This window comes from Hemicordylus capensis, chromosome 4, assembly GCF_027244095.1.
Source record: "Hemicordylus capensis ecotype Gifberg chromosome 4, rHemCap1.1.pri, whole genome shotgun sequence".
NCBI classification, from domain to species: Eukaryota; Metazoa; Chordata; class Lepidosauria; order Squamata; family Cordylidae; genus Hemicordylus; species Hemicordylus capensis.
Window position 1 is genome coordinate 274,864,346 of NC_069660.1, and position 23,136 is coordinate 274,887,481.

At 46.1% G+C, this 23,136-nt stretch overlaps 1 protein-coding gene across 1 annotated transcript in view; it reads right to left on the reverse strand.

Moving 5' to 3' along the window:
- TPD52 (tumor protein D52) overlaps positions 1-20,224 on the reverse strand; it is a 148,359-nt gene extending 128,135 nt beyond the window's left edge. The window contains exon 1 of the mRNA XM_053246575.1: positions 19,871-20,224. Coding sequence (XP_053102550.1) covers positions 19,871-19,904 — 34 coding nt within the window. The 5' untranslated portion in view covers positions 19,905-20,224. The remainder of the gene's footprint in view (positions 1-19,870) is intronic.
- Between the last annotated feature and the right edge of the window lie 2,912 nt (positions 20,225-23,136).

Genomic DNA, 23,136 nt, shown 5'->3' on the forward strand with positions numbered 1-23,136 from the left:
CCCATTCCTACTCGGAGGCCTCAAAGTGAACCCACAAGGATGAACTAGTTATTTAGGAAGGTAAAGTGTGCTGTTGAGTCAGTGTCAACTCCTGGTGACAGAGTACTTGTGTTAAGATATGGCAAGTCACAAGTTAAGACCGGTCTGACTACTTTCTAGGGTCATTTTCCACCAAATTAGAACACCCTACAGCATATGGTGTCAGTCGCCATGTAACTATTAAGGGAGACCCACCTTGGCTCTTCAAAAAGGATCTTATGAGCAGACCAATATGAACAAGCAGCTTACATTTGTTTAAAATGCCAAATAGCAATCTGCACGACTATATTTTAAACAGGGCAGATTTGATTTAAATAAACCAATTTAAATCACTTCTCTGAAAGACTCAACTTAAGGATCTAAATCACAATTTGAGTCACTAGTCAGAAAGCTCCTATTTAATCATCATTTTCTAGAAAATGAATGTGTTCTTGTCTGATATCACCTTAATATACATTCATCAATACTCGGTTGCCGATTTGAATCCCAGCTGGCAGCAGCGATATATTGGGCAGCGATATATATTGGGCAGCAGCGATATAGGAAGATGCTGAAAGGCATCATCTCATACTGCATGCAGGGCCGGATTAAGCTAGTGCAGGGCCTATAGCATATGTTATAAAGGGGCCCTGAATTTTAAAAAATGCACATCTATATATATAATTATCCTGGGTGTGCCCAGGAGAAATGCATCCCGGCAGCTCAGCTGATTGGCTGGGCTGCAGGGGGCGCCTGATTGGCTGGCAGCACACCCAGGAGAATTCGCTTGCTGGGCGGCTGCGGAGGTGGGCCCAGGGCCGCGGCGGCGGAGCCCAGCGAGGCGGTGGGCGCAGCAAGGTGGCAGCGGCCCCGGCTGTGAGGCGGGGCGAGGCGGCGGGCCCAGCGCGATGGCGGCGGGCCAGGCCGTGGTGGCGGGGCCCAGCGACCGGCGGGCCCAGCGAGGCGGGGCAAGGCGGCGGGGCCCAGCGAGGCGGCGGGGCCGGGCCCGGCCACGGAAGCGAGGCGGCGGGCCTGATGGCGGCACTCTGGGGCCGGCCGCGGCATCGGCGGCGGCACTCTGGGGCCGGCCAGGCCCTCTGGCGGCGGCGGCCGCACTCTGCCCCGCCGGAGACGGGGGGCGGGAGGAGAGAGAGAGGTAGCCTGGCCTGGCCGGGCCCGGCCGCGGAAGCGAGGCGGCGGGACTGGCCAGGCCGCGGAGGTGAGGCAGCGGGACTGGCCGGGCCCGGCCGCGGAGGCGAGGCGGCGGCGGCCGCACGGGTCAGCTAGTAAATATTAAAACATAAATTATTTACTTGCATAGTAAAGTAATTCATTTTTAAAGTTTGCTATATTTTGGAGTATGGGAGACCAAGCCACAAAACCAAGACCAAGCCACAAACTCACACTTACCACAACAGTGAACATTTATATACCGTTTTTCAATCAAAATTCTCAAGGTGGTTTACATAGAAAAATAAAGAGTGGATAGATGATTCTCTGTCTCCAAAGGGCTCACACTCTAAAAAGAAAAGTGTGGTAGGCACCAGCAACAGCCACTAGACAGATGCTGTGCTGGGCCTTCTCTTAAAAGGCACATTTTATTTATTATTTATTTGTTTATTTGTTTGATTTCTATACCGCCCTCCCAAAAATGGCTCAGAGCAGTTTACACAGAGAAATAAATAAGATGGCTCCCTGTCCCCAAAGGGCTCACACTCTAAAAAGAAACATAAGATAGACACCAGCAACAGTCACTGGAGGTACTGTGCTGGGGGTGGATAGGGCCATTTAGCAGAAAAGGGATATTTTATCTAACAGGGACCAAATAAAACAGGTAAAGTTTTAACTTTAATTCCCAGTTGGAAGCCAGGTGTGCGGGGCCCTAGAAAACGCGGGGCCCATAGCAAATGCTACATTTGCTACTACGTTAATCCGCCTCTGACTGCATGGGAGGAGGCAATGGTAAACCCCTCCTGTATTCTACCAAAGAAAACCACAGGGCTCTGTGGGTACTAGAAGTCGACTTGACGGCACACTTTACCTTTACCTCAGATATATGTAGGTTACATTTTTAGAAGGTAGGTACATACCATAAATTATAAAGCAATTCTGATTTCCCCCCAGATTAAGTTTCATTGAGAAATTGGATGATTTGGTCCTTTTATTTACTACCAAAGCAGATACACACTTGCATGTTCAGACATGTTCCCTTCTTTATCTTCAAAACAGGAACACTTCTCATTATGCTGATTCATTAGGGAAACAGGGCTTTGCATTTCTTTGTTGTACTGTTTGCATTCTGCATGCATGTACCTTACACATAGGTACAGGAACTTCATTAAAATATTCTCAAATGAAGCCTCTTATGGCCTGCTGCCATGAAAAACATTTCCCCTCTATAATCGAGAGTACACTCAGAATTAAGTTTCCTTAGAATGGCATAAATATGTTCTGTGCACTTCATTTCACTCTCTACTCCTCTCCCATCCCTTACATTAATATCCAGATTCCGCATCTCTCAGATCTACCCCATCCTTTATCCATTGACCTTCTTGGTCTTTGCATTTTTAGACCGAGGTGGGCACGTGGGGCGAAGGCGAGAACAAATGTGTGTGCACACGTGTACACCACCTACAGAACAGTACTGGTCAGGTCTGTTATCTCTAATCTTCATTTACTTAATGTACTTATGTTTACAGAACTGGAAGTTAACACAACTATTTATGTTTGGTGTATGTTCATTTAACAAATTGTTTTAAGAAAATTTTAAAATCCAGTACAATGCACTTAAAAACTCATTGTTTTTATCCAACCTGGTTTTAAAGCATTTTTAGGTCTGTTTAAAGCCATCTTGGGGATCCCTTTGAATTCCAAGTGCAAGAAATGCAATATAATCCTCCTCACACATACACAAAATGTTTCTAGGGACACTTCACCAAGTATTAGAGCTCCCCCTACTGGCATATTGTATTCAAAACCACTTCCAAAGAAAGTCATATTTGATTTAGACGAAGGCAAGTGATCTTCACTATTTTTTCAAGAGGAGACCACTCTGGCAAAAAAGGTCTATGAGAGAACCATTTCCCACTTCACTAGTCTCCATGTACTGCTGCACAATGCCAGGGGAACCTCTTTAAAGACAGGCCCCAGAACTCTATGGTACAGTTGAGCACAAACCATTCGATGTCAAACCCGTTTGCATTGAACTGGGCCAGTTTGGTGGCTCGATAGTGAACCAAATTAGGGCTGGTTTGGTCCATGATTGAACCAAACCAAGCCTGGTTCAGGTGGACCAGCTCAACATCAAAGGAGGGGGGGCACATCAAGAAAGGTGGTTTAAAGGTTCTTACAAGCCCAGTGCGGCTGCCAGTGCCACTGCTCGCCACCCCCCACCCCAGTGCAGCCCAAGCACCAGCCATCCCTCTTTAAGCAGGCCACCTGTGCAGAGGTTCTGGCTCTGCAGATGTGCAAAGGCCCTACAGGTGGCCTCCGTGGAGGCCAGAACCTCACCAGCTCTGCACGGGTGGCCTGCTTAAAGAGGGGTTGTCGGTACTGGCGCTGCACCGACAGGAGGCGGCAAGTGGTGGTGCTGTGAGCCGGGCAGGTAAGCTCCTTAAAACTACCTTTCTCGCCACCGTATCCCCCGCTTCAGTAGATTCCCTTACCCCTGTACTTGTAAAGGGGAATCCTCATTTACAAATATTGTCACTCAAACCACCAAACCGGTTCGGTCAAATGGAGCGGACCAGCCAGTTCGACCAAACCAGGTCAGCAGCACACATAGGCTTTGCATATGTCTAATAAAGAATTTGTCAGGGAGCTGCACTTAGGGCCAGTGGGAGCCACCAGTGGCCAGTGTTCCCTCTAACAGGGATTCCCAGATGATGTTGACTACAACTCCCAGAATCCCCAGCTGCAATGGCTTTTGCTTGGGGATCCTGGGAGTTGTCGTCAACATCATCTGGGAATCCCTGTTACAGGGAACACTGCCACTGGCTCCCAGTTGGAGTTGAGTTGGAGTTCAACTCCCAAAGAGGCTGCGCGGCCCCTTTCGGAGCTAAACCAGCACCCCCACATCTGATTCAGATGCGGGGGGCGTGTTGGGGCCGCAAGTTCTTTGAACCTGTTGGCCCAATGGTGGCTCCGCCCCTGCCTCCAACTCAGTCTGATTACAGAGGCCAATACTCATAACATTCCACTTTTCCAGGCCTGTACTAAATATTGCTAGAGCCACCCAATGGCACAGCGGGGAAGTAACCTGCCTAGGGAGTAAGGGGTTGCTGATTTGAATCCCCACTGGTATGTTTCCCAGACTATAGGAAACACCTATATCAGGCAGCAGCGATATAGGAAGATGCTGAAAGGCATCATCTCACACTGTGCAGGAAATGGCAATGGAAAACCAGCAGCACAACTACTAAATATTGCTACTTTACAACTACTACTCCCAGAATACATGGGGTAGCAGTGAGTCAGATTTATGTTTTAATGCTTAGTTTTATGCTGTTTTTATAGTTTTGATTCCCCCCCCCCAATTGATTTTAATTGTTTTTACTTTGATGTAAACCACCCTGAGTCATTTTTGGAAGGGCAGTACATAAATCAAATAAATAAATAAGTTTGAATACACCCATGTGCTACCTAATGTGGCAAGTAAGCAGCACAATATCTATACTACACCAGACTCTCCACTATATTAACTTTGCTCTGTATCTCAGAATGTTTTTCAAGTAGCCAAGCAGAAATTTCAGAAGTGGGAAATTTTGTCATTTTAGAAAAAATGTGGCAAGTTTTCCACCCCACCTCTCTGCTTATGCAAGACAAAGTTAAACAATTTACAGTCTTCTATGGTTTCATATTTGGGCATGTGAACAAAGTTAGAAACCTCAAGATAAGCATATGCAAGATGTAAACACTTTTGAAATTCCTATATTAATTCAGTTTAGTGTTGGCCAGGACAAGAACCTGGTATTGTCTGAAATAATATTTCATGTATATTCAAAAGGTTGAATGAATGTCTAGTATAAATGTTCACTAGAGATTCATTCAGTCTTTTGCAATACAGGCCATGTCCTGAAGGAATTCCTTCACTCCCAACCAACCCTAGATATTAGTTTTTATTTTTCAAAGATCAGCAAAACATTTAGCAATTACTTTTGATGGCCTATGTTTGGTATTTGGCACTGCCTAGAAGGATCTGTATCTTCCAGCTGCTTCTCTCTAGAGCTTTATATGAAATATTGGGGAGGATTAAGCCATCACTCCCCCACCTTGATGTCTCTGACATCTAATGTTTCCTTTGGTTCATCATAAGAATAGTGGGGAGATAATACGTTGCACAAGGTCACTTCTAGTTTTGACCTTGATCACATGGTGAAAGCCTTAGCCTTCAGTTAAGGGACTCTCTTGTTCACTGAACTTATATCCTGCCAACTTATGCTCAAAGCAGCAAAGAAAATGACTTAAATGTATTTATTCTGAGACTATGTGTGATAAAAGCAAAGCAATCAGCATCAAAGTTTATAGCACCAACTAGCCTTATCCTCTTGTGGCAACATGGATACCAATATTAAAATGGCAGAATTACAGAGACCTAAGTTCAAGCCCCCAATTAGCCATAAGCACACTGAGATACTGACCAGCACCAGTTGTACATGTGCTCTCTCTGTCAAGTCTCCCTCAAAAGGTAGCTGAGAGGATAAAATTTGTGGGGTGGGGAGAAGATGACCCTGAGCTCCTCAGAGGAAGGCTGGGAAAATACCCCTACCCTACACTCCATAAGAACAGATTAAGATAAAATACACAGTCCAAGTGACTGCATTAGTTTTATTGCACTGTATCTGCACCATAAGAATACCAATGTGTTATCCCCATAACTACATGTACTACTAGCATGACAGCCACTTCTGACACAAAACAAGTTCTCAAGCTACCAATTCAGATATGGTTCAGCACAGGACAAGCCCAATCTTTTTTATAGGAGGCCCAGATCTTTTTCCATTTCACATTTCATGGCTATATGAACTTGTTTAACCTACTTCAGGATTCGCATGAAGTGAAGCAAGACCATCATAAGATACTAATTACCACAAGTGGTGAATTAAACTAGATCATTTAGCTCCCATGAGTTTGAAGTTAAGGGCCACAATTGAATTTCAAATTTTATTAAGCAATTTATTTAAGAACTTTTAGTTCCTTGGGAAGAGCAACTTTTAACTTCTTGCACATTGCAATATATCCAACTCCATTGCATACTGGCCCCAAAAGCCTGTCTACATGTCAAGTGACCATGTCAAATCTTTATCCATATTTCTGTTTACCAAAAGTATCAATAGCCCTTTGACTTACGACATTGAGACTGTGCAGTGATTACAAAGTGGCAAGCATATGTTTTAAAGGAGAGAGAAACATCAGCTCCTTACATGCACTAAAGTGCAGACATTAGGTAACAGATTGCACAAGAGGAAGTTGCTACACATAGCTTTATTTGCATTGGCTCACTTGTCAAGAGTTTTGACAGCACCCACAATGCCGTTGATTTTTGCTTGTTTTAGCAAAGGCATTAGCGCTGGGGAAGAGATCCAAGAAAATTCCCATTTCAGTAAACACTTAAACGTGTGTTTAAAGAAACCGGTCATAAGCTTGAATTGTACAGTGAATATAGTAAACCTTGATTTGTCCAAGGACAGGAGGAGAACTGGCTCTCTTATGTTTAGCAGAAGTGAGAGTTGAAACCTGTTCATCCCAGCATAGCATGACCCCGCTGTTTCTCTTTAGACTGGGAGTCCCTTTGGGATAAGCAATGATTTTCTCATTCCTTTTACCTAAGGGTGCTCATAAAGAAACCTTATGAAGTCATGTTAGGGGTTCCAGAGTCTTATATATGATTGGTGGTCCTTGTAAAGTGAGTCAGTAGTTGTACTATATTCTCTTGCACACCCTAAACTGTGTGTCACAATTCCACACTAGATTCATCAGAGTACCAAAAATTGTCACTGTAACACAGCTATACATCTTAGAGACAGTATTTTATTATTTAACAGATTTGTACACTGCCCTAAACATTCATCTCTGGGCGGTTAACAACAACATAAAAACAAGTTAAACACATACACAAAAACTTAAAACAATTTAGATAATTTAAAATCAAACAGATTAAAACCTAAAAAATTTTAAAAGCTGAAAAAGCTTGGGTGAAGAAGTGGGTTTTCAAATGCTTTTTTAAAATTGTCAGAGATGGGGAAGATCGTATTTCAGTAGGGAGCGCATTCCACAATCTCAGGGCAGCAATCAAGAAGGCACGCCCATGTGTGGCCACCAGCCGACAAAGGCAAAACTTATGTGCCTACCTGCCTTCCTGGAGTTGTGGTTTGGTTTGTGTTGTTGTACTGGATAGTGGCAGCTCAGGGGTATGTGTAATATTGTCTTGGTGACTGCTGAGAGATGAGCTCCATATCTGGCCTTGAGACTAACTTGTGCTTAATGTCTGTCCTTCAGAGTTCAGACTCACTGCTCTGCAATCTGCATCAACTCCTGCCTGTGGCTTCCAGCAACATCTGGTGGGCCACTGTGTGAAACAGGTCCACTGGGTGCAGGGTGGATTTGATTTAAATCAAACTGATTTAAATCACGATTTAAATCACTAGCAGGGTGGATAAAAATCAAAAAAATCCGATTTAAATAAAAAAATTGGATTTTTTTGATTTTTATCCACCCTGCTAGTGATTTAAATCGTGATTTAAATCAGTTTGATTTAAATCAAATCCACCCAGATGGGTGAAACTGGGCAAAACAGTATGCTGGACTAGATGGGCCTTGGGCCTGATCCAGCAGGGCTGTTCTTATGCATTGCAAAGTACACTCAGTCAAAATGAGACTAAAGATGTTGCTGCAGTTGGCTGTGCTTGCTGCTGCTAAGGGTGCTACTGTGGCAGCTGCTCCAATGCTGGAAAGTAAGGATGGAGTCTCAAATGTGTGACAGAACACCTTGTGCCCATGATATTACTGCAGTGCAGGCGCTGCGGCTGGCACTGGATTCCAGGTCAGAATTTTCAAATTGAATTTTTGCGACTTGAGGTTGAATTGTATCACCAAAAAATGATTTGTGCACATCTCTAGCACTGGCATTTCACTGGGATCCAAGATTCTTCATCAATGCAGCACATCAAGGGATCTCCGTGTTCTGTTACTCCTTTGAGAATGCAAATCCAACTGTTCTTTGTGCTTCACTCCGTGGTAGGTGTCTATTTCCCATTACACTGTGTGTAGGTGCATTTGGTGCAATATATCACAACAGAGGTTTATTCACCTGAACTACTGAGCACTGTGCAATCAAAAACAAAACACTGCCCTGCCCACAGGTTTTTGATCAAGCATAATCAAAGCTAACAGGGCAAACCTCTAGGAAGGTTTGACTTCCTTATTTGCTGTGGTTGTAGTGAGATGTTGGTCTGAGGATCCCGTGAAATGATGTGTATCCATGTTCTCTGCTCTGCCTGCTTCCTGCAGGTATCTTCCACTCATGCAAGAGGGGCATTACTGAACAGTGTAGGAGTTATCCCCATGACCAGTTAAGCAACAATGCAAAGCAATTGCCAAGTGGTGGTCGAGTGCATAGAGGTGCAAGCCCCAATGATGGCATATAACAAAGTTTGAGACTGGGCTGACTCTTGTCAAGTTCCTTACTTACTATGTGTTTTATGCTCTGTAAATACTTCCCAAGCTTTGCCAACTGTCAAAACCCAAATAGTCATTTGTCTAGCATAAAAATCCAATTTTTCTCTACACCATGGGCAAGCACATCAGAGATTCATATGAAGCTGTGAAGACAACCTCCCACTTGTATGAAAACACAAATAGTACAGTTCTTAGGACAGAATCTCTTCTGAAGTTTATCAAAGAACCTTTCACTGTCTGAAGCAATATGGAATGCTCTGCTCCTGCTGCTATGAAAACCTTATTCTATTTCCCAGGAGCACTTTGACAAAAAGTTATGAAATGCTCCAACTTCATGCCACCTGGAGTTCTTTTCAGTGCCTGTACCAGTTAAATGTACTGGAATACTTGCTTTCTTTGATCCAACTTGAAAGTGTAGGGGATCCAACAAGAAGACAGACCAGGGGTTACTTACACACAATAGAATCTAAAAGCATGGTTAGCCTCGACAGAAAGGACACTGCTAACATACACTTAACTATTGTTAAGCCAGGCGTGCTGTGACCTAATTCACTGCCAAACGAAGTGGAACTTGACCACAGAAGACAGTCATGTTCAGATTAGGATCCTAATGTTTTGATTTTTTAAACTCAACTTTAAGTTGCTTTAAACAAAAGTTAAACATACACATACGTAATCACAGAAAGCGTCAATACTAATTTAATGCAGATTAAATATTCCTACTAGAGTGTGCTTCACTTGACTTATCTGGACTTACTGCGGGGTTGGGGAAGGAAAAATCTCATCTGTTTCACTGCTGAGTTTTGAATAATAAAAGTTACTGTTAACAGGAGCAGTGGCAGCAGGGAACAGACTGGTGCCATTAAAGATGGAGAAGGATGCTTTTGCATGGGAACAATATAATGCACAATCACAATAGTAAGAGCTAGGGCTACTGTAGCATTTGTTTTAAAAGATCATTTGTTGTAGTCTGGAATCACACCATTACATGCTCCCTACTTTGAGTGGTGCAGAGTTCTAGAGATAACACTATAGTGTTTCATTCCGTTTGCATTAGAGAACACTGGAGACTTGTGCCTTTGTATAGTAGTTTTATTTACCAATATGCAACAGTCTCCATTGGAAGTAAACACTCCTAAAAGCAGGAAACAAGACTACTAACCATGCATCAGATTCCATCACCACCTCTATACCTAAAGTTGTTTCACCTTCAGCCAACTCAACAAAATCGGTACAGGGTTTTTCTAGCAGCATATCAATCCCTCATCCATAACTCTATTTGGTATCACAATACAAGTGCAATACTGAGCAACATTAAGGTTCTCTTGGCAAATCCTCAGTCTTTATAGAGCAAGACATATAGCAATCAAAGCCACTTCACATGTTTTCAACACTCAAATCACTGAACAACGTACACAGGCAGAGTTATTCACATGTTATGCTGAATGCAGGTACAGCAGTGTACACTTCCTATCTGTATCCTGCATTTGAAGATGTCCATACTCAGGTTCACTTTTAAAATGAACGCCGACACATACACGAGCATACAGACATCTGAACACAGATGTAACAGTGTCTGAATAGGGCTCAAGTCTTAATCTGAATGAACTCAAATTATAGCACTACGAAGCCAATATACAGAGCAGGTTTGTATAAGCAGAGAATCCACTGCCCCCCAACCCCCAATTTAAAAAAAAACTTCCAAAGCAAGGTACTTACTAGATGAAGGAGACCCAGTCAGGCATAGAAACTACTGAAATAAGCCTCCAAGATGCTTTTATTTAGATTATAGACCAATTTTTGCAAGAACCTCAAAGCAGTTACACTTTTACTTGTGTCAATATAGATTAAAGCAGAATCTTTAGTAGACTCAGGAGATTATTAGAGTTCAGATTTCAAGCTCAGCTCTCCAGTAGGATTCTTCTACAGCTAAAGCTCTGGCCACCAAAAGGTTAACAACTGATAAGACAGTAGCATTTAGCAGCTGCTATTCCACATGATGCTTTCAGAAGGATACAGCAAACAGTATAAGGCCAAAATCTCAAGTACACTATTCAACTCCATGGGATTTCTGATAAACTGGATAAGGTTGGGCTACACCTCTTACTAACACTTATTTTTGTTACGATGCATACAAGATTTTAGGGCACACTGTTCTTTATCATCAGGCGGCACCAACTTGACATTTAGGAGGAAACATAGGTAATAAGCGCCTCCCCAGAATTATGCAAGCGCTTGCAAGCCAGTGCCAACTTGGAAACCAAGGCTAATATAGTACGCACATGTTCCACCGCCACAGGTGGCATTGTCTGTATTGATAAGACTGCAGAAACAGGTGATATTTTATTTGTTATCACATACATGACTAACATAGCAAAAAAGAATTTAACACTAATTAACACACCTTATAGGTGCCTTTAAATACCCATGTCTTACATCAATGGCTACATAGCACGGTTTTCATAACACTAAGGAACCATACTCCTAAATTAAGCGTGCTTAAAATCTGTATTGGATTACAGAAGCACAGTCCCTCTATGTCAGGGCTGCCCAACCTTGGCCCCCCTGCGAATTCTGACCTACAGTTCCCATAAACCTTAGCTATTGACTGCTGTGGCTGGGGATTATGGGAGCTGTAATCCAAAAAGAGCCCTGCTCTATGCCTTAGTGATTACTACCACCACGTACTTTACCTCTTAGACTAATACTGTGCTGACGCAACAGCCTTCTCTATCATTCAGCAGGAAACAATATTCAGCAGTCCCAGCTTTTCACAAAAATATGCTACCAAGGGTCCCACAACCCGCAGGGACATATTTTCAAAAGGCACAGGTGACTGCAGAGATACAGAGGATTGGGGGGTTGGAGAGAATCCACACATATACACCCAGCTTCACACAACAGAAGGCTGTTTTGCCAGCACTCCAGTGTTCCCTCTAACAAGGATTCCCAGATGTTGTTCACTACGACTCCTACGGTAGCATCCCCAGCTGTAGTGGCCTTTTGGCTGAGGATTATGGAAGTTGTAGTCCACCACATCTGAGAATTCCTGTTAGAGGGAACACTGACTCCATTAGTCCAAATGTTAGATAGTATTCTTTTTTACAAAATGAAGTGGAACATACCAGGGATACCCAACTTCCAGCATCCCCAGTCACAGTGGCCAGAAGTCAGGGACTACGAGAGTTGTGGGCCAACAAAAGCTGGAAGGCCACAGTTGGGACACCCTTGGAATACAGTTTTAAGGCTTAGCTGGTATAAAATGCATGACAGCCACACACACACACACACCCCTCGAGGGGGAGGGGGAGAGGGAGAACCGCTTTCCTCCCATGTTATTTTCCTAATTAAAATGGTACCCAAAGCTATTTGCCCAGCAATCAACATACATGGCACCTGTATGCTCTTATGTTTCCACTTGGGGAGCAAATAGCCACTCAGGGAGCAACTAAAATCAGGGAAAGATGACATTGCCATAGTCTCAGTCCAAGTTCCTTTCCTCTCCACTCAGGCTGCTATGAAGACTTTTTAAAAAGCCATAGGAACATAGGGAGCTGTCATATACAGTGGTCCCTCGACTTACGTAATTAATCCGTTCCGAACGCACGTTCGGAGGTCGAAATTTTCGTAAGTCGAAGAGCGCACCACGGAAGTCTGGAAACATTCGTAAGTCAAGGAAACCGCATCTAAAAATTCGTAGGTCGAGTAAGCTGAATCTAAACCGGCAACTACTTGCGGTCTTTTTTGTCGCTCGTAACTCGAAAACATCGGATGTCGAGTAGTTCGTAGGTCGAGGGACCACTGTACTAAGTGAGACCATTGGTCTATCATCTAGCTCAGTATTGTCTTCACAGACTGGCAGAGGCTTCTCCAAGGTTGCAGGCAGGACTCTCTCTCAGCCCTGTCTTGGAGATGCCAGGGAGAGACTTGGAACCTAGATGCTCTTCCCAGAGCGGCTCTATCCCCTGAGGGGAATATCTTCCAGTGCTCACACATCAAGTCTCTCATTCATATGCAACAAGGGTGGACCCTGCTTAGCTAAGGGGACAAGCCATGCTTGCTACCAAAAGGCCAGTTCTCCTCTCCTAGACCAGTTCTCCTCAGGATAGCCATGGGATACCCTGAATTCTCATACTTTGAAGACACTGGCTTCCACTGAAGTGTGTAATCCAGACATTTTTGTCACTGAGCAAAATGACAATGTAGAGATCAGTTCTATGCATGGAAGCATATGGATGGCAACACAGGCTTGAATGAGGCTTCTGATTTTCTCTTCTAGTTCCTCACACTAATCATGTTTGCTAAACACTGACTTTTATATTTGGGTAATGAAGTAGCCTTGAGAGATGGGGATCACTCCATTTAGGACATTTCTTCACACGGATGTTATCTCTGGCTGGATGCAAACTGTGTCAAAACATGGCATCACATACACAAGCAAGGAGGCGGCTTGGGCGTGTTCTCTCCTACCATTTCTTCTCTTACTTCCCAGTTCTGACAAATCACAATTTGCTATTTCATCTGAACCCAGAAAACCATCGTTGCTTGAAAACCTGGAAGTAACTGCAGGGAGAAATGGGCTTGTACATGCACACAAACCATGAACAGGCTTTACATCTGAATCATACCCCTATACAATGACGCTCTCCACATGAGCAGTGTGGAGAGCCTAACCGGGCTCTACAGGGAGAGCGGGCAGCCTGCTCTCCTCGCAGACAAGCTTGCCCTGGGCGGCCGGATTGGCCACCCACAAGACTACTGGCTCCGTCACTGTGAGGACTGGGGCCCGCCCAGCCCCCAGAATACCCCGCACATGTGCGTGGGGCATTCTGGAGAGACCCCCGAGGCCAAGAGGCTTGTTGTAGCCTCCCAGTCGAGGGTCTACTCACTCGCTCTGCTAACCTCATTTAAGGGGAGGAGTATTTTGTGAGGTTTGCTGCCGGGTGGCAGCACACAACCAGGAGCAACTGGGCTAGGCTCCCTTAGCCCAGTTCCTCCTGGTCGTGGGAACAGCCTCATTGTGTGTTAAAGTATCAGTTGTGAATGAACAGCTTAGACATTGTCGAGCTCATAAGCTATAACTAGTACAAGCCCCACACACCTTGTGGGTCACATTTAACATCTGTGGCAATTCTTAAGGATTATAAATCCAAGAAAACAGGTTTCCATAAGGCCACTGTGGACTGCAAAACCTGAACATATTCCAAGTAGTTTTTCAACCCTAGAGTTTTCCATCTCATGCTTCTGCAGTTTCCGTCTCTCAGCTTCAAGACTTGCTTGGTCTTGGATTTTCAACACCTGGGTTTTATCATAGGAGACTTGAGTTTTAAAAACGGGATCTCTATGCTTTAAAGGTGTTTTGCACACACTAGAATGGTTATTATCTATATTTGTTGATCTTTTACCCAACAATGATAGCAGACACATTGCCATTTTAGTTCCATAATAAAAACTTGGAAGACTTTTCATCAGCTATGCATGGTCAGGTACCCCTCTAATTCATATGTATTTTGTTCAGGTTTCACTATGCATAAACATCTCACTTGGGTATAATACTTCAGCATTCCAGATGCTTTTAATACAACCCTAAGTATCTAGTTGCTTCACTTGCCATCTACATCCCCTTAAAAGGCTTTTAGACTGCAAAACCAGATGCTTAGAAAGCCTTACAAGAAAACCAAGGGCTGCAGTCCTGCTCCTTCAAAGTGGGAATCTTGCCACCAAGTTCATTAGGCGAAGGGCTGTACCTGAGCCAGTTAAACTGATATACAAGACAGGCAAGAGGGCTCCAGTATCTTGAACACAACTTGTATTCCTATCACATTGTAGGATGCTGTTAAACAGAGTTCTCTTTTCAACTGACCTTCTTAGCCAGGCATAATTTGTTTTTGTTTTTTCTTGCTACTGAGTCCTCTTTTCTGGCATGTATAGAAGACCTGGACAAAATCACTTTAGGCTGGGCTTTGGAGACACTGCAAAGACAGCGAAAATCCCAAAGCCACAGGCAATACCTTTATCAGGACCAGCTTTTGAGTTCTTTAGAACTCTTCATCAGACTGCAGGGTGAAACAAGAGTGTTTGTTTTCCCCCAAAAGCTAATGTTTTCTAAAAATTGGATGCCCCTACAACCATACATCTTGAAATTAGCAACTAGCACCCAGGCAAGTCTACTTTAGTCTGTTTAACTCCATCTTAACACTCTTAAACTGCAGACTTTGGGCATCTGCCACCATGCCAAGAATCCGCACACACCCTCAGTCAAATGAGTTCCACAGCTCAAAAGCTTCTTGTTCACAACTTTTCAAGTTTGGTCCTATAGGTATTACCAGACAGTGGCTCTTGGATTTTTCTAGTGGCCCAACACTACCACCTACCATTTTGGGGTTCCAAAGTAGCAAGGATCTCTTCATTTTTGAGGATCTCTAAAGCTCAGCATGATATGACTAACCCCTGCCTCCAGCCTGTACCCCTGCCATACCCTGGATGAAACAGAAAATCTGGGGGTATATGCAAGGTTTCTCCTATACAGCACAACAGGTCTCTTTGCGAAAGCATGGATAACCATGAAGGGAACTGGCTTCTGACCAGTGTTTCTTCTAAGGCGTGCACACGTATACGCACTCACAAGTTTTTTTAATGTCTGCTCAGTTAATTTTAGATCCTGCTCAGGCTGAATCAGGAATGCCCCATTCTGAACACATGTTTGCACACACTGCCTCGATACTGCTGCCCAGAACAAAATTCATTCTGCACACAGATGGAAAAAAATTAGAGAGAACACTGATTCTGACTATATGCTGGGTACCAGTGAGGGCAGGATGGCTGGGCAAGGTGATCAAGAGGGTGAAGGAAGGATGCCTCTGAGTACCAGTTGCAGGGGAGTAACAGCAGGAGAGAGGGCATGCCCTCAACTCCTGCCTGTTACTTCCAGTGGCATCTGGTGGGCCACTGTGAAAAACAGAATGCTGGACTAGAAGGGCCTTGGGCCTGATCCAACAGGCTGTTCTTATGTTCTAATGTTCTCAGCTCCAGGCTGCCTTGGATGAAGCAGATTATCTGGACCCATTTCAAAATGGCTTTCAGGCAGTCTATGAGGTTGAGCTGGCCTTGGTTGGCCTGTTGGATGATATCCAATTAGGAATTGACAGGGGGAGTGTGACTCTGTTGATCCTTTTTGATCTCTCAGCAGCTTTCAATACCATTGACCATGGTATCCTTCTGGGGCGCCTGATGGTTGGGAGTGGGAGTCGCAGCTATGTAGTGGTTCCGCTCCTACCTCTCAGGTAGGTTCCAGATGGTGCTGCTTTGAGACTGTTGCTCTTCATACAGCTCCATATGGTCTCCAATGCTTTTTAACATCTACATGAAACGGCTGGGAGAGATCACAAGGGGATTTGGTGCAGGGTGTTATAAGTATGCTGATGACACCAAAATCCATTTCTCCATGTCAACTTCATCAGGAAATGGCCTAACTTCCCTAAATGCCTGCCTGGAGGCAGTAATGGGCAAGATGAGGGAGAACAAACGAGGCTGAATCCAAACAAAAACAGAGGTACTCATTGTGGGAGGTCAAGATTTAGGAAGTGGTTTAGATCTGCCGGTTCTGGATGCAGTTACACTCACCCGGAAAGAGCAGGCACACAGTCTGGGACAACTTCTGGACCCAAACTTCTCCCTGATTTCACAGGTTGAGGCAGTGGCCAGTGCTTTCTGTAGCTGATTTGCCAGCTACGTCCATTTCTGGCGATAAAAGACCTTAAAACAGTGGTGCAGATGCTGATAGTATCTAGGCTTGACTACTGCAATGCGCTTTACTTTGGGCCGCCTTGTATGCAGTTCGGAAACTGCAGTTAGTAATGCAGCAGCCAGGCTGGTCTCTGGGGCTGCTCAAAGAGATCATATTACACCCATTTTAAAAGAACACCACCAGCTGCCAATAAGTTTCCAGGCAAAATACAAAGTGCTGGCTATCCTCTCTAATAAAACGCTTGGTGTCCGTCCATGGACGGACACCAAGCGTGTGTCCGTGCCTCCCTGGCCTGCTCTGGGCATGCGCGGAGCCAAAAACGGACACAGCCACCAGGCAGCCATCTTGGTGGCTTTGCCAGGCCGCGGAAAGGACAGAAGCGGCCGCTGCGAAACCGGGGAAGAGGAGGCGGGGGAAACTGGCCGAGGCGGTGGCAGAGCCGCCGCCTCAGCCACAGGAGAGACGGGGACCAGGGACCGGGGGCTGAGCGGAGGCCATTAAAATCTTAAAAAGAAAATGCTGCCCCCACCGTTGCTGCCGAACTCCCACCCTCCCTCCCAACTTCCGACACCACCTTACCCCGGCCCATGTCAGTTGGGGGGGAAAAGTCCTTAATTGAAGAGGGAGAGAGGAGCGCGCAAGCAGTGCTCCTCTCTGAACAAAGGCTCTGCCCGAACTGGCGCTTTGGGCGGAAAGGACGCAAGAGACGTCCTTTCCGCCCAAAGCGCCTATTCAGGAAGAGGCTTTGCAGAGAGAGAAGCACTGCTTGCGCGCTCCTCTCTCCCTCTTCAATTAAGGACTTTCGCCCCCCCAACTGACATGGGCCGGGGTAAGGTGGTGTCGGAAGTTGGGAGGGAGGGTGGGAGTTCGGCGGCAACGGCGGGGGCAGCATTTTCTTTTTAAGATTTTAATGGCCTCCGCTCGGCACCCATAAAGAGAGGAGGAAAAGGCTAGCGCCCGTTATTAACGGGCTAAAAAATACTAGTTACCTTATAAAGTCCTAAACAGCTTGGGTCCGAGGTATTTAAAAGAGCACTTTCTTCATCAACCCCACTGCCTGTTAAGATAATTTGGGGAGGTCTGGTTGCAGTTGCCACCAGCTCAGTTGGAGGAGACTCAAAACCATGCCTTTTCTACAGCTGTCCCAGGACTCTGGAACACGCTTCCTAACTAAATTAGAGTTCCCCCTTCTCTGAATGTTTTTAAGGAAGAACTAAAAACATACCTGTTTAATCAGGCTTTTAGTTTATACTTTTACAGCTTCCGTTTTAGAGTTTTTATTGTATTTTAAATCATTTTAATTAGGTTAATGTTTTAATGGCTTTATACTGTAAAGCACCCAGGGACGTTTTTGTATGGGATGGTATATAAATGTACTAAATAATGTTTGTCAGAAGGTGCAGTTGCTGCTGTTAAGAGGGTGCTGTGTATTTAAGTGAATCCAATTTGCAAGTCAGTTAAGCAGGTTTCCAGTGAAGACAGTAAAATTAATCAGTTAAAAAATAATCCTAGGCAGGGCTCAGGAAATCTACTAGTCTATTTGTCTGTGATGAGTGAAAAATGATGCCTGGTGAGTGGAAAAAAAAAATCCTGAGGAATATAATGTACCAGCATAGCTAAAGTAAAAAAACTTGTCTGGCTGGTGAATAGAAGCAAAATTTCTTGACCCCTGACCCTAGGATTAAGAGTTATTTCAGTATTGGGGGTTATTACATTGACACAGGATGCAGCAGCAAACATACTGTGCAGTGTTACATGCATGGTGGAAACGTTTGTACACAAGTGCTAACACAAAAATCTCAAAAATGGTGTTGCATGATAGTGCAGACATCATGCACAACAGCTACAGTGCTATGCAATTCCTTTTGTACCATTTTTGCATGCGTACAACAGCACAACTGTTATGTTCCACTGCACTACACAGTATGTCAGCCTGGGAGAAGTTTTTGTTGGGGGGGGGGCTCAAATTAGCTTTCTGCCCCCAGTCCTCTCAGTCTCAAAAAAGCCCCATTGTATTGCTTCGTATTTCCAAACAACTCAAAACATACCCCAAACAATGGTATATGACATTTAAATATATTTTCTACAATCCAATAAGCACAAACCACAACAAGGTAATGTGCAGAATAAAGCCTGCATACAAGATTCAATCCCTGGATCTTGAGGCAGGGCTGGAAAAGACCTCTTGCCTGCAACTCAGGAAAGCTGCTGCCAGTCAGTGCAGACAATACTGAGCAAAGACAACCAAACGTGTGAACGCTTGCAACTTCGAACGCTCAAGCTCAACGGTGTTTTAGTGCCATGTGCCACACACAATACCAGAAAGGTAGTTGTGGAAAACATATGCTGGAGATGACAAATGGGAAAGGAGAAGGAAGCTGGGCTCTCCGTTCCCTCTTCCTTTGGAGGCAGGAGAACAACCCATTGCTTCCCCCTTCCAGAATCCAGCAAGGCGCGGAGACACTCCGAACCCGGGAGGCAGAACTCTTCTTCTCGGGACATCGAGGCACCCTTTTGCAAGAAGGCACACATAGCCACGCCTCGACCTTCCTGCGCACCAGACGCGTTCTGAGCGACAGGCACCACAAACTACCGGGTTTCCCCAGAGGTCAGTGCGCTGGTTCGCAGAGAAGGGGCTTCCACAAAAAAGCTCCCCGACGGCTGAGTTCTCCCACTAACACGCGCCTCCCGGATGCAACATGCAGTGCGAAGAGGCCGAGGAAGGAGGGAGGGAGGGAGAAAGCCGCCGAAGGGCCGGAGCCAAAACACGACGGCGCCCAGTGGGAGGGAAAGGAAGAGCAACGCCTCGGCTTAGCGTGCAATTCCTGAGAAGACCCCGTCACACGCCACAGTGCTCGGGACCCTCTCGAACAGCCCGAGGCTCAGAGCTGAAGCGCATTGCTGCCGCTTCTCTCCCTCTCTTGTCACTCACAACTACAAGGGACTCTCCCGTCGGCTGTGGCGAGGCAGGAGCGCAAAGGGCGGGGCCGCCGCGGACTTCTCCGAGGGCGACTTGGAGAGGCTCCAAGCCCCCCACCCCTCCGCCTCCCAATATTACACTTTTTAGAGCCCCCGCGGTCAATAACGCGGCCAAGACGGTGAAGAGCAGGGGCCCCACTCCCGCCCCCAAACTCTAGTTCAGACATATCGGAGCCAACACGCCGCCGCCTCCCTCGTCCCTCCCCCGCCCCCCACATGGTTGCAAAGCGCTTTCCTGGACGAATAAATACGGAAGGGGAGCAGCCGAGTACAAACGCAAATCTCAACTGCTGCGGCCGTGCAAACGGGGGAGGGGGGCGTCACCGGCTGAAGGCAAAGCAAGCCAGGGCGAGGCCCGAGAAAGGGGCGGGGGGGCGCAAATCACAAAGCCCGTCGCTACGCTAGAGCAGAAGCGCGGCTCAACACACACAAAACGCCAACAAAAAATACCTTGCTGGCTGCTAGGCTCCATCTCTGCAGCCATCTCCCTCGGGACTGTCTCGCGGCCGCTTTTTCCTTTCGAGTCGGGCCAAGGGAAGGCGAAAAGAAGGAAATCCCGGAGGGAGCGCTCAGCTCAGCGTCCGCCGCGTCCTATCTCCTTTCCCACCCTTTCAGGCGCCTGGCGCTTCGCTCAGCCGCACTCGGCCCGCCCGCCCGCGCTTGATATAGGGCGGGTTCCCGTTAGCTTCCACGTCAGCCAAGCGAGGCTGCGGGGCCACCTGACCACCAGCCAGCCCTGCCCGAGCCGGCAGCAGGAAAGTGTGCTGCAGGTGTGAGGTGCAAAGGATGGAGGAGGAGGAGGAGGCTGTGCAAGTTTTAGGCATTCCTCGCTGACGGAAGAGGCAATCCGCTGCGAAATGCACAGCAGGTGCTCAGAATGAAAAGATGCCAGTTTTGTCGTGAGTTTAGGCAAGTCCCTGGCACTTTACAGCGATAGGACTCAGTACTTAATAATGTGACTTAATAATTCTGGCAAGGGTTCTCCTGAACATGTGCAAAGGTTTGAGGGATTTATTTCCTGGCTTTCCCAACAGCCACAAGGCGGCTGACACATTTCATCATCATCACCATGAGTAATATCCAGAATCGTCATCTTCTCCCATAAATGAATTAGAATTGCTAGATAGGATTGCATCCACCATCTCCTTCGAGAATGAACAATTTAACGCTTGGGGGAGGGGGCAGCATCTTGATAATGTCAATGTATTTGGGATACTATAGCAGTCCAACACAAGATATGAAGAGGAAAAAAGAGCTGAAAGCAAGAAAGAACCCCAAAGATACATAGCCCCATCAGCCAGTTGCCCAATGTGCACCAATCACTGGCCACACCACCAGTCAGAGCTGTCCTTAGGGTGGGGCAAGCAGGGTGACTGCCCCAGTCCCACTGTTTTAACCCCCCATCAAAATTAATTTGAAGGGGGCCCCGCACAGGCTGATTTGTCCCAGGCCTCACACCCCACCAGGGCTCTCTAAAGACAGCACTGCTGCCACCAGTAAGTATGCACCAATCACAAAACAGCATGCTGATGACGTCCCTGTATGAGCCAGATATGGAAAAAGCCAATCTATGCATGGCATTGAGGACATGCCCCTGAGACACCAACAACCCCAAGCCACTCAAACCACGGTATACAAGGTTGCCACAGTGCCTTCTCACGCAGGGTTCCCAACCTTGGGTCCCCAGCTGTTGTCGGAATACAACTCCCATTATGAGGATGATAGGAGTTGTAGTCCAGCATTTGAGAAACAAGGTTGGGTACCCCTGTCCTATTGCAGGGGCATGTGTACCAAAGTTGGAGTGGGCCCAGAGATGAGATTTTACAACAGGCCCCTCGCTGCCTTCCTCTCCTTCTCCTGGCCCCTTATCTCTGCTGCAGAAGAACATTAAGGAAACGTGTCATATAGTGTAGCAGATTAACAGGAGACTAGGGATGTGCACGAACCTGTTTGGAGGCCCTTTTATAGACCTCTGAACAGGTTCTGACTTTAAGGGCGGGGGACGGTGCACTTACCCCTCCCTCCGCTTCCCTCCCGCTGGCATTCGGTATTTTTAATGTCCTACGGGGCAGCGGCGTACTTCCCTGCCGCCCCATTTGCTCCTCGGCTGGAAGTGACCAGAAATAACTGGCACGTGTGCACCCATTGGGCACATATGCACGCACATCATGCTTGTGCATGGTCACCCAACATGCATTAGCGCAGTGTGCTCACGCACACCAGCTACTTCCGTCCAAGGAGCAAACAGGGTGGCAGGGAAGTATGCTGCTGCCCCAAAGGACGTTAAAAGTACTGTGTGCTAGCAGGGGGGAAGTAGAGGGAGGGGTAAGTGCACCCTCCCCGCCCTTAAAGTGAGATCCCTCCCCCGCCATTGAGCCACCTCCACCTGGTTCTGTGCACATCCCTACAGGAGACTACAGTTACAAGGTGTAAACAACAGCAGAACTGAATAATACAACAGTATCAGCTTTTTGAAATACAAGAGAGCAATTCATGCTTGCTACCACAAGACCAGCTCTCCTCCACTTCTGTGGGTTCCAAAGGAAGCTTCTGTTCCAAGCTTAACAATTTTTGTCAGTGCTGTCGCATGGCGGGATTTTATTTTTTAAAAAACATTTTTCATTTCAAAAAGGCAGGTGAAGGGATATCCAGGCAAACTAGTTTAAAATCAGCAAACAATGCAGGATACTAAGCTAGCTCCTCTCTTCCCTTAGCCTCAAGTATTGTGAGCCATTCTGGGAGCAAGGAACATTTTTTTGAGAATTTGTTTGGTTGAAAAACAATTGAATATATTTTCAACTACTACCACCAAAGAACCAAGGAATGAACCCCCTGCCACCACCCCCTCTTTCTTTTCCACAGAGAGGAAAATGACTCATTGCAAGTTCTGAAGGGAAGATCACATGTGTCAGTACTAAGAGGGTCGAGCCCAATCATTTAAAATCATTTTTTAAAAGTTAAAAATAGCTCAGGCACAAACAAGGGCTGGGTGGGTGGGGGCGGAATACAGACACATAAAGGAAAGCTTTCAATTAGGGATACAATCTCTCTCTCTTTCTTTTTCTCTCCCCCTCCCACACACACTCCATAAACATGGGGAGCGTGGGGGGGATGACAAATAACACACAAAAACACAGATAAGAGTTGTTTGTTTGACTTTCCTTTCTACTTGAACAGCTAGCTCCCAGCTGATCTCCATCCTTAGTTCAGCAACTGCAATCAGTTGCCGAGCGGGGGAGGAGCTCAAGACAAGAAGGACCAATCAGAGACAGCTGCTGCTGGGGAAAGATAGGGCTGCTTTAAGCCTCTCCTTTCTCTGCTGCTGCAGCCACTCTCCTCCCAACTGACAAAAGAGAAATCGGGAGTCACAGAGAACCTGCTTGGGGGGACTGCAGCTCAGCTGGGGGGGAAGAGAAACTTTTGAGGTGGCAAGGCCCACTATTGCCCACACTCTTGGCTACAGGACTGGAGAGGGGTCAGAGGCTGTGGGCCAGGAGACATTTGTCTCCCTTTGTCTTATTGACGATATGCCTCTTGCCTGAGCTGTTGTGGTGAGGCAGCAAGAGGATGGAAACAGCCAGCGAAGCCTTCATAGTAAATCTCTTTTCCCCTTCACACAAACACACACAGCTGATGTCTACGTTTTTGAGCACGCTACATAAAAGGAAGGAAAATAGCCCCCTTGGAAGAGCATAAGAACAGCCCTGCTGGATCAG